The sequence below is a fragment of the Muntiacus reevesi genome, chromosome 2 (assembly GCF_963930625.1).
Source record: "Muntiacus reevesi chromosome 2, mMunRee1.1, whole genome shotgun sequence".
NCBI lineage: Eukaryota > Metazoa > Chordata > Mammalia > Artiodactyla > Cervidae > Muntiacus > Muntiacus reevesi.
In genome coordinates this window covers 136,015,172-136,027,532 of record NC_089250.1, presented here as the reverse complement: position 1 = coordinate 136,027,532, position 12,361 = coordinate 136,015,172, and the positions used below count along the sequence as shown (strand labels likewise).

At 40.4% G+C, this 12,361-nt stretch overlaps 1 protein-coding gene across 1 annotated transcript in view; it reads right to left on the bottom strand.

Moving 5' to 3' along the window:
- The window catches only part of TNKS2 (tankyrase 2), a 63,507-nt gene that overhangs the window by 43,267 nt on the left and 7,879 nt on the right, over positions 1–12,361 (bottom strand). Inside the window, exons 2-3 of the mRNA XM_065922907.1 lie at positions 2,855–3,079; positions 323–418 (exon numbers count right to left, since the gene is read on the bottom strand). Coding sequence (XP_065778979.1) covers positions 323–418; positions 2,855–3,079 — 321 coding nt within the window. The remainder of the gene's footprint in view (positions 1–322; positions 419–2,854; positions 3,080–12,361) is intronic.

The following is a 12,361-nucleotide window of genomic DNA, read 5'->3' as shown; positions in this document are numbered from 1 at the left end:
CATTCTTCAAGGTTCTGAAACTGGTGAGCCCAGAATCTTGTCTGAAAAACCAAGAGAACGGTCAGTAACACACAATTATATACCACCTCTGGCCCCGATAAAGGTAGGAACCACAAAATTTAAAAGCTAATTTTTTAAAAAAGCTTTATTTTTCTTAGACAAGAATCAAATGTCAGCTACTCAGATACAGAAAATAGCAACTGAACTGACACTATTTAAAAAATCTAATCGAGATCATTAACTGCAAGACACTGAATGTTTATCTAGGAAGCTCATGCGTTACACTGTTCCCAGAATACCCAAAGAAAGCTTGCAGACTTACCAGTCAGCACCGCTTTGGCAGACGGGTCTGCTAAATCCAGCGCTGTCCTTCCATCTGTATTTCGAATGGTTGGCTCAGCTCCATGTTGTAAGAGCACTGCAAACAGAAACAATATCTCTCAAAATGGTGATTCTGACAATATGATTTTAGTACATCATTTTCTCAAAGATTTTCCCACCAGGGAAGCCCTAAGACGTCTCAAAGTTATTTTAAGACTTTATATATCCTGATAGTAGATAAATGCTATATTTTAAAGGTAAAACTATATAAAATATCCCATTATTTAATGTACTAAGACACATTAAATATCTGTCTGCTGAGTTTAATGTCAGATTCTTCTCTGTTAAACAAATGACCAAGGACAGATAAAGAATTAAAAGGCAAGTTTACTTGAAAGCTTGTTTTCTGTTTTATCATACCAAATGAACACTGTTTAAGTCAGAAAGATTACTCATAATAACAAAAATGAAATTTCTAAAGCTATGAATAGCCCAAGAACAGGGACTTGTGGAATTTGAGAAAGAAGGAAGGAGGAAAAGGAGAAAGAGAGGCAGGAAGAGAGGTAGGGAGGGAGGGCAAGAGAAAACTACTCTGTAGGGTTAATGAACCCCCAATCAAAACTTGCCACATTGTAACTCAAAATACATTAAAAAGAGAAGAGTTGTGCTATACTCTGTACATAATGTTATTTGATTATATAAAGATACTCCAGCACACTCTATAAATACAAAGAGCTGGGGAAAAGACAGGCAAATACATGCAGAAAGGGAAGCTCAGCTCCTGTTCATTCCACTGTACTCCTATCTCTAACAGTAATGTCCAAGAGAAAAAAAAAGCAAGCCACATATGTAATTAAAAATTTGCCAGCATCCAGATAATAAAAACAAAAAGGGGATAATTTTAACATGTCTTATTTAAGCCAATATACCCCAAATATTGCTATTTCAATATGTACATCATACTGAAATCCATATAAAATTGAGGTAACTTTGTATTCCTTTTATTCATACAAAGTCTTTGAAATCTGGTATGTATTTTCCCCTTACAGTACCTCTCAATTTGAACTAGCCACATTACAAGATTTCAGCCACCACACTGGACGTGTACGTGCATGCTACGTCGCTCGGTCACGTCTGCCCCTTTGCGACCTTATGGACTGTAGCCCTCCACGCTCCCCTGTCCGTGGGATTCTCCAGGCAGGAATACTGGAGTGGCTTGCCACGCTCTCCTCCAGGGGAGCCTTCCAACCCAGTGATCAAACCTGCGTCTCTTACGTCTTCTGCGCCGGCAAGCAGGTGCTTTACCACTAGTGCCACCTGGGAAGCCCTCACTAGACAGTGCAGACATGTAGCTATATCTGAAAAACTCTACATTATTAAAGCTAATTATTAATAGGCCTCACGTAACAGAAAAGGATTCTGAGCAGAGGTGTGATAACACAAAAGATAAAAACAAACAAAAAAAGGTAACACATAGAAAAGGAGAACTGCACAGACGTTACCAAGTCATCTTTTTCTTACCTTTATAAATTACCTAACCTAATTCAAACTAAGCTCATGACTTTCGTATAAAGTGATTTGAGGTTGGGTTGGAGGGGAGAGAGAACAAAATAGGTTCCCTAGACCTTTCCTAGTGCACAGAACTGGCTTTCTATCTGTCTCAAGAATTTAAAATGTCCCTGTTTTGCACCAGGAAATAGAAGTAAGGTAGCAGAGTCCAAAATCTTTGACTCTTTAAGCTCAGAAAAATCAATACTGGGTTAATGACGATTCTCAAATAAGCAGCCTTCTCACATGTAACTTTTTGTCAGTGATTAACCTGTTAGGCAAATCTTATTTCTTTAAAGTATCCTACATGAGTGACAACTTTTCCCCCAAACACTTCTCTACTTATGCTGCCATTTCTACTCTCCTACAAGCATCCTAGCTCATGCCTTCATCATTCTTCATTTGCGTTATTCTACAGCTTCCTAACTAGTCTCCCTAATGTCATGCATTCCACTCAGCCCTCTACCAAATCACTATTTCTAAATATACTGCTCTCATCACATTGTCCCATTAAAAGTTATCAATGATTCAACACTATCCACACAATAATATAAAGCTCCTTAACCTGGAATTCAAAGCTCCTTATAAAGTAGTCAATACACTTCCCTTTTCAACCTTCCTCCCCAATACTTCCTAGGAAGACTCATAAAGGAGTGACTCAACTCCAGCCCATTCACTGCACTATTATCCTCTAACACTCTCTGTTCACTTCCACTAAGCCTTCATCCGGTTCTTTGTGGGTACTAGTCCCCAGAGAATCCACATTTCCAAAGAAGAGAAATTCTGCACTACTCTATCATCTAAAAAATTTTTAAGTTCAGTACCATGTTCAAAAAGATACTCAGTGACTAGGTTAATCATTAAATGTTCTAAAATATTTAAATTAAGTCTGGCAAAATTTGATCACATTAACAAATAAATTCAATTTAGATTCAGAATAGTTACAAACTATTTCTGAAAAATTCTGGAATGTAAACAGTCTTACCGATGCAAACATCAATCTTTCCTTTAATTGCAGCTTCATGGAGAGGAGTATAATTCCAATTGTCACGAGCATTTGGGTCTGCACCATGTCGCAAAAGAAGATTGACCACTTCAGCATGACCAAAAGAGCATGCATTATGAAGAGGAATAAGGCCCCCATCATCACGTGCTTGGACGTTTGCGCCATTCTGAAGCAAATATTCAACTACATCTTTCCGACCAAAACCTAGAAGAAAATAAATTATCCACATTTAAGTTCTCCAAAGAAAATATATCAAGATAGAAGCCGTAAGCACACGTCATGCTAAAGTGTTTTTGGATGCAAAACATTAACAGATACAAAAACTCACTGATGAAATACATCACTAACTAATCTTAATGAGAAAACCAAAGGGTCTCGCTGACACATTAGGTAGTACTATTACTAACTTCAGAGGAAGGTTATGTAATGAGTGATTGAAAGTCCAAAGTTCAAATGTTTCCCACTCTACAACAGCATTCCTAACTGCAAATGACTAGTTCTGCATATTTTGTATGCACACATTTTCAAGTATTCAAAGTATATACTAACCAACTCTTGCTAGACTCCCTTTCCCACATCCCATCTCATAAAACGTTTCTACTGAATTGGGGGACCATAAGGAAGCACCAGAAAGTTTGTACTGAAGACAGAGAGGTGATACTAGGCAAAAGTGTGACATGAGGTATCTTCGAAGGAGCGCCTACTCTGCCACTTGCACAACACAAGCAACTCTGCCTAGTAGGAGGCCTCCTTCAATAAGCCATGTCCCGCAGTTCTGTTGAGACTGCCCGCAGAACAAACAAACCCAAAAAAGTCTGACAACTCATTTATATTGGTTTACAGGTTTAGTACCAATGAGTTTCAATCTCTTACTATTTCCATATAATAGCACCTAAAATCTTTTTACAATTAATTATTAAAGGAAAAGGACTTCAGATATATGTTAAAGCAGAAGGGAAGGTATACATAAGTATTGGGAGGGAGAGAGAGAAGACCTCTTCACTCATCTGAAATTTTACCAGAATATTCTTACAACCAAGACTGAATGCAGTCCTTCTGAGACCAAAATGGAGTTGAATGAGAAAGCAAAGACATATAATTTTTCCTAGGGGTACATGTGGGACTGGCCTGGCTGTAGCTGAGGGAAGAGTTAGATGATTGAAGAGATCAACTGTTTTGTTTTGTCTAAATATTGCTAAGCTTTATGTCAGACATGGGTATCTTTGATTCTCCCTATTCTCTTTTCTGGGCGCCTGATGACCTCAGCTGGCGATCAGAAGTTGTTTTGTGAAGTCTGCTCTGCGTTCAATTGTTCTTTCGAGGAATTTGTAGGGGAGAAAGTGGTCTCCCCATCCTATTCCTCCACCATCTTGGCTCCTCCCCTCTGATTCTCCCTATTCTCAATCTTTGATTCTCGCTATCCTCAAAGAGCTTACAATTTAGGATGTGGAAAAACAATCAGAACTAGTAATTTCAATATACTATAACTCATAAAAGAGGTATATATAAAATGCCACTAACGCTCAAGGAAGAGACTATCTAAATTAGTGGAAAGCAGAGAACAGGAGGACAATCCCAGAGAAGAGTCCAGTGATGACACCTGAGCTGAACGCTTACATTAAAAATCAAGAGATCACTAGGAGAAAGAAGAGAGAAGAAAGGCGAGAAGAGAAGAGAGGTTAGGAGAAAAGAGGGAGTGGGAAGAAGCTAAACAAGGAAACAGTACGGCAATTCAAGTAGAAGAAACAAAATGCACACAAGCATGAAAGAGCAAATCATTCACAGCAGCTAGGACACAGACTGCCCAAGTAGGCAGAACTCAGAAAAGGAAGAATCTTTTAAGCCACACTAAGGTGGTATCTGGATTTTGTCCTACAGATTATAGTGTTTCTCAAGGTGCTTTCAGGCAATAGACTTAAAGGAAAACTTTTTTTGCCTAGAAAAAAAACTGAGACATAATTAACATATAAGGTTATATTAGTTTCAGGTGTATAACATAATGATATGATTTGTATATACTGCATGCAAGCATGCATGCTAAGTCACTTCAGTCATGTTCGACTCCGTGTAACCCAATGGACAGCAGCCCACCAGGCTCTTCTGTCCACGGAATTCTCCAGGCAAGAGTACTGGAGTGGGTTGCCATTTCCTTCTCCATGTATATACTGCAAAATGAACACAATAAATCTAGTTAACCACATATAGGTATTTTTTCTTCTGATGAGAACTTTTAAGATCTACTCTCTTAGCAACTTTCAAATATATAACGCAGTATCATTGACTATAGTCTTCATGCTGTATATTATATCCCCAGGACTTAACTTCACATAGCTTAATACCTGAAAGTCCATCCATGCTATTGCAAATGGCAAGATATCATTTGTTTTTTCCAGGTGAATTATATCCATCGTGTATATACACTGCAACTTCTTTATCCATTCATACCTTGACAGGCACTTAGGTTTTTTCCCCATGTCTTAGCTTTTGTAAATAATATTGCAATGGTACTATTTACAATAGCAAAGACATGGAAGCAACTTAAATGTCCATCAACAGAGGAATGGTAAGACAAATATCAAGTATCACTTCTATCTAAAACAGGGTATGATAGTGGAAGACAGAGGAGTCTGGAGTGCTATGCAGTTCACTGGGGTTGCAAAGAATTGGACAACAACTTAGCGATTGAATAACAACAAAAATATGATACAAATGAACTTATTTACAAAACAGAAACAGACTCACAAAGAAAACAACTTATAGTTACCAAAAGGGAATTGAGGGGATCAATAAATTAGGAGCTTGGGATGAGCAGATACAAACTAATATTTATAAAATAGATAATTATCAGGGACCTATTGTATAGCACCAGGACTATATTCAATGTCTTGTAATAAATTATAATGGAAAAACAATATGAAAAAGAATTTATACACACACACACACAAAACCGAATCACTGTGCAGTACACCAGAAACTAGCACACTATATTAACTACACTTCAATTTTAAAAAATAGGAAGAAAAAAAAAAAATGCTGCAGTGAATATGGAGGTGTATAAGTCTTTCTGAGTTAAGACTTCCTAATGAAATCTTATATAAAATCCCAGTATGTGCCTTGTTTGCTGCAAAAATACCCAATGCCTGATACACAGCTGGCACTCACAGAGTTGCAAATTAACTGAATTCAATTTAAAATAATACTATTCAAGCTAAATCTGCCTTCTTCTCCCTTACAAAGACCCAAACAAAATTATCCCTCTACTTCAGAGGCATCTCAAAGAAACAGTATGAAAAACACTGCTGTAAAATATGAATGGTCACTGAAGGACAAGCAAATTGCCTACTAATAAATGTATTTTAAAACCTTGTTTTGCATCTGCCTTTTAAAAAAGCTAATAATATCCTACAAATCAACTCTGATAGTCACACATTTCATTGATTGCAAGTATCAAAATTAAACTAGTCTTAGGGCTTCAGAGGATGAGATGGTTGAATGGCATCACCAATGCAACGGACATGAACTTGGGCAAACTGGGAGATGGTGACGGACAGGAAAGCCTGGCGTGCTGCAGTCCATGGAGTCGCAGGGAATCAGACATGACTGAGCAATTGAAAAAAAACAATTTTAAAACTAGTTCCTTTCTCATGAATCTTCTTCCATATCTGCTGACATATTGAATGCAACACCTTGACAGCATCATCCTTTAGGGTTTTGAAGAGCTCTACTGAAATTCTGTCCCATCCATTAGCTTTATTAACAGCAGCGCTTCTTAAGGGTCACTTAACTGCACTGTCCAGAATATCTTGCTCCGGGTGGCTGACCACACCATCGGAGTAATCTGGGCCATTTAGATCTTTTTTGTGCAGTTCTTCTGTGTATTCTTTCCATCTCTTCTTGATCTCTTTGGCATCTAGTAGGTGTCTACCGTTTCTATCCTTTATTTTGCCCATCTTTGGGCAAAATGTTCCCTTGATATCTCCCATTTTCCTGAAGAGATCTCTAGTCTTTCTTCTTCTGTTGTTTTCTTTTAGTTTTATACACTGTTCACTGATGAAGGCCTTCTTGTCCCTCCACGCTGTTCTTTGGAAATCTGCGTTGAGTTGGATATACCTTTCCCTTTCTCCCTTGTTTTTTTCCTCTTCTCTTCTTTCTTTAGCCATCTGAGCCTCCTCAGATAGCCACTTGGCCTTTTTGCTTATCTTTTTCTTTGGGATGGTTTGTTTGCTGCCTTCTCTACAGTATTACGGATCTCCATCCATATAGTTCTTCAGACACACTATTTACAGGTTCTAATCCCTCGAATCTATTCATCACCTCCACTGCTGGAAGACCCAGCAGTGGCCACAGGATTGGAAAAGGTCAATCCTCATCCTAATTCCCCAAGAAGGGTAGTATCAAAGAATGCGCTCACCATCAGACAATTGCACTCATCTCCCATGTTAGCAAGGTCATGCTTAAACTCTTGCATGCTAGGCTGCAGCATTATGCAAACGAAGAACTTCCAGATGTCCACGCTGGGTTTACAAAAGGAAGAGGAACCAGAGATCAAATTGCCAACATTCACTGGATCACAGAGAAAGCTAGGGAATTTCCAGAAAAACATCTACCTCTATTTCATCGACTACGCCAAAGCCTTTGACTGTGTAGATTGTAATAAACTGTGGAAAGCTCTTAAAGAGATGGGAATACCTGACCATCTCACCTGTCTCGTGAGAAACCTGTATGTGAGTCAAGAAGCAACAGTTAAAACCCTATATGCAACAACTGACTGGTTCAAGATCGAAAAAGGAGTATGACGGAGCTGTCTGCTGCCACTCTGTTTTGTTTTTTACATTTTATTTATTTTCCTTTATTTTTATTAGTTGGAGGCTAATTACTTTACAATATTGTAGTGGTTTTTGCCATACATTGACATGAATCAGCCATGGATTTACATGTGTTCCCCATCCTGAACCCCCCTCCCACCTCCCTCCCCATCCCATCACTCTGTTTAATCGACATGCTCTGTTTAATCAATATGCTGAACACATCATGGGAAATGCCAGGCTGGATGTGTTACAAGCTGGAATCAAGATAGGTGGGAGAAACATCAACAACCTCAGATATGCAGATACCACCACTCTAATGGCAGAAAGCGAAGAGGAACTAAGGAGCCTCTTGATGAGGGAGGAGGAGGAGGGTGAAAGAATCGGCTTAAAACTAAATATTAAAAAAATGAAGATCATGGCATCTGGTCCCACTACTTCATGGCAAATAGAGGGGGGGAAAGGTAGAAGCAGCGACAGACTTCCTTTTCTTGAGCTCTAAAATCACTATGGATGGTGACTGCAGTCATGAAATCAGAAGACGTTTGCCTCTTGGCAGGAAAGCTATGACAAACCTAGACAGTGTGTTGAAAAGCAGAGACATTACTCTGCCAACAAAGGTCTGGACAGTCAAGGCTATGGTCTCCCCAGAGGTCACATATGGTTATAAGACTTGAACAGTAAAGAAGGCAGAGTGCCCAAGAATTGATGCCTTCCAACTGTGGTGCTGGAGAAGACTCCTCAGAGTCCCTTGGACAGCAAGCAGATAAAATCAATCTTAAGGGAAATCAACCCTGAATACTCGTTGGAAGGACTGATGTTGAAGCTGAAACTCCAGTATTTTGGTCATCTGACAGGAACAGCTGACTCATTGGAAAAGTCCCTGATGCTGGGAAAGATTGAGGGCAGAAAGAGAAGAGGGCATCAGAGGATGAGATGGCTGGCTGGATGGCATCACCGATGCAACGGACATGAGCTTGGGCAAACTTCGGGAGATGCTGAGGAACAGGGAGGCCTGGCATTGCAAAGTATTGGCCCCGTGACTGAACAACAACAATCAAAATTAAACGAGTTCCTTTCTCATGAATAGTTGGCTTGATTCTAATCTTTTCCTACTACATACAATGTTTCCAGGAGTAACTAAAGAGAAAACTGACAGTATCTGGCAACTTCTTTAATTTGGGGAAAGAAGATGACAATCGGATATCCAAAATATAAAGGAAAACAGGATGTTTCCCAAGATAAGATTATTTGTTTTTGGAAATGTTTAAATGCTTTTGGACATCTGTTTGAGGAACAAATGTCCAATAAGTAGAAGGTTCTGTGTATTTCTAACTAAGGAAATTAGTATGAACTAACAACTGACATTTTGAAGTCCTGGCCATAAAGATGGTGTTTGAAGCCATGCAAGAAAATGAAGCTGACTAGAGATCACTAGTTTTCTGTTCTGTTGAAAGAAGTATGTTTCTTATCAAAGATCTATGCCTTCTTATCTTACACTTTCTCAAGGTATTCCCATCCACATCAACCTCTCCCTCTCCACCAGATCATTCTCAACAGTATGTAAACATGTTCTGTTTCAGTTTATTAAAAATATTCTCCTTGAATTCACATGTCCATTTCTCTCCTTCCATGCATATTCAAACCTACAGGAAAGTGAAAGTGAGGTCATTCAGTTGTATCCAACTCTTTGGGACACCACGGACTGTAGCCTACCATGCTCCTCCATCCATGGGATTTTCCAGGCAAGAATACTGGAGTGGGTTGCCATTTCCTTCTCCAGGGGATCTTCCCGACCCAAGGATCAAACCCGGGTCTTCCGCATTGCAGGCAGATGCTTTACCATCTGAACCACCACGGAAACCCTACGGACTGTCCCCAATTCTCTATCTCTCATTTACTCCTCTTCCAAATTCAGTCTGGCTTCTTCTTTATGACTGCTTTCATTGAGGCCACCTACAAACTCCATGTCGCCAAACCCAAAGGACACACATCTGCTCTCATTTGACTAGATCTCTCAGCAACATTCAGCAACTGACTCAACAATTGACTAATCCCTCTGTTGTGAAAAATATCTCTGCGTTTCCATGACATCACACTGTTCTGGTTTTTCTTGCCTCATCAGTTCATTTAACAAATGATCAGGGAGGGATTTCCCTGGTAGTCCAGTGGTTAAGACTTCGCTTTCCAATGCAGGGGGTGCAAGTTTGATCCCTGGTTGGGGAGCTAAGATCCCACAAGCCTTGACGCCAAACAAAACAAAATGAAAAACAAAAATAATATTGGGACAAATTCAATAAAGACTGAAACAAACAAAGAAACCAAATGATCAGGGAATCAACAAGGTGATGACACTTTTCGGGGTGCCTCTGACTTACTAGTGTACAAAACAGACCAAATATCTGCCTTTGAGGAACTTCCATGGAGGTGGAGGAGATGAACAACAAATGCACAAAGTAAGTATGTTAGAAGGTAATTAGAAAAAGAGGAGAGTAAGAAGTGATCAGGGATTCCCTCGTGGCTCAGTGGTAAAGAATCAGACTGCTGATGCAGAAGACGCAAATTCAATCCCTGATCCAGAAGGTACCACACGCTGTGGGGCAACTAAGCCCATGGGGCACAACTACCGAGCCTGTACTCCAGAGCGCAAAAGCTGCACCTACTGAAGCCCGAAGGCCCTAGAGCTGGTGCTCTGCAAATAGTCACCGCAACAAGAAGCCTGGAAAAAAAAAAAAAAAAGCCTGAGTATCACAACTAGAGAAAGGCCCGAGCAGCAATGAAGATACAGCAAAAAAAAGAAAAAAAAGGTGATCCGAGTGTGTATATGGAAGGGGTCACAAAGTAGAACAGTGAGGTCACCACAGGCCTTGCTGAGATGGTGACATTTGACCCAAGACTTGAAGGAGAGAGAACTAGCCCTACTGACCAACAGTTAGAAGGCTAGAATAACTGGAGCTGAATGAGAAAGGGGTAGCAGAATAGGAGGTGAGGTCAGAAGTAATGAGGACCAGCTACAGAGGCTTGAGGACCACTGTAAGAATTCCGGCTTTTTTATAGTGAGGAAAAAGGAAGTGTCACCGTAGGATTCTGAGTTGGTAAATTACATGATATGACATGTATGAAAAGTACCCTCTGGCTGTTGGGTTGAGACAAGATTTAAAGGGGTTTAGGTTAGAAACCAATGAAAGATCATGGTAGTTTGGACCATAATGTGGTGGCACCTGTCAGAATATTAAGTGGCAGATTCTGGGTACTCTGATGGTAGGGCCACCACAGTTTGCTCTCAGATTGGATGTGGGGTGAGGGTAAGCATGAGAGGGTGAGGAGGTTAAGAGAAGGTGGGGACAAGGGAGGAGCCACGGCTGACTCCAAGGTTTTTGGACTAAGGAATGAAGGAGTGGGGTTAGCATCAACTGAGACAGGAAGGTTACAGACTAAAGAGCTCTGTGGCAGATGAGAAACTCAAGTTTTGGACGTGTCCTACCTCCTTAGGGGCTTCTTGCTTATTCCATCTGATTTTTAAATGCTGGGATTTCTCAAGACTCAGTTCTCTTCCCTCTTCCCCCCTCATCTTCTCCTATGGCTTTAAATACCACCTAGATACACAACCCGCAAATTGAAATCTCCAGTCTAGATTTTTCACCTGAATTCCAGACTGTTTACTAGACATATCTCCACCTGGGTATTTCGAAGGCATCTCAAACTCAACACGTTCTCTAACTTCTCTTCATTCCACTGACACTGCCCAACCCCCTGCCCCACTGTCTCCAGCCTGAACCACTGCAAAAGCCTCCTTAATAGGGCCTCACATTTCCACTGTCCCCAGCGATCTTTCAAAAACAATCCTCGTATCATACCCTCATTTAAAGTAATTCATTGGCTTCCCACTGACACTCTTAGAATAAAATTCAATCATGCTACCATGGCCTACAAGGCCTGCTGCCTGAACTGGCCATTACCTACTTCTCTAACTTCATTTCAAACCACTTTGCCCTTTCAGAACTACGATCCAGCTTTCTTTCGGTTCATCGAGTGTGCCAACCTTCCTTTAGTGTATGCTGCCTGTCTGCCTGGCCTCCTCCTCCCTTGTTCTTTGCATTTCTATTCACTGTCTAAGGTCTCCACCTTAAAGAGGCCACCCCTCATCATTCTATCTAAAGCAGTCCATTCTGCACAGTCATACAATCAATTCAGTTGGTTTCCCCCTCTCCTCCATTAGAACTAAAGCTCCAGAAAAAATACAGGGGTTTTTGGCTTCGCTATTCACAGCAGTATCCTCTGGAACTTATTAAAACTTGTAAATACTGTTCAGTACTAATCTCCTGAACTCCTGAGGTCCATAAAAGGAGGGTCAAAGTCTATCTTAATTCATCCCTACCTCCCCAGTGTCCTGCACACTGCCTGGCACACAGCAACAAAAAAAATCTATTCATATTTGCTGAAAAAATACATCGTGGTATGAGAAAAGGAGACTGAGAAATAAAACTTAGAAAGAATAGCACTGCAAAAGCCAACAGGGAAAATTTCAAGGAAGAAAGGTCAAATCTGCTGCCACGACAGTCTGACCCGAACATTCCTTATCACAGCCCGGGCACTGTGATCACCGTCCTCCCAAGTGTGCCACCCCCAGCTGCCCCAATCAGTGGTTCTGCTATTTCAGCCACTTAGCATGCACCTGGAA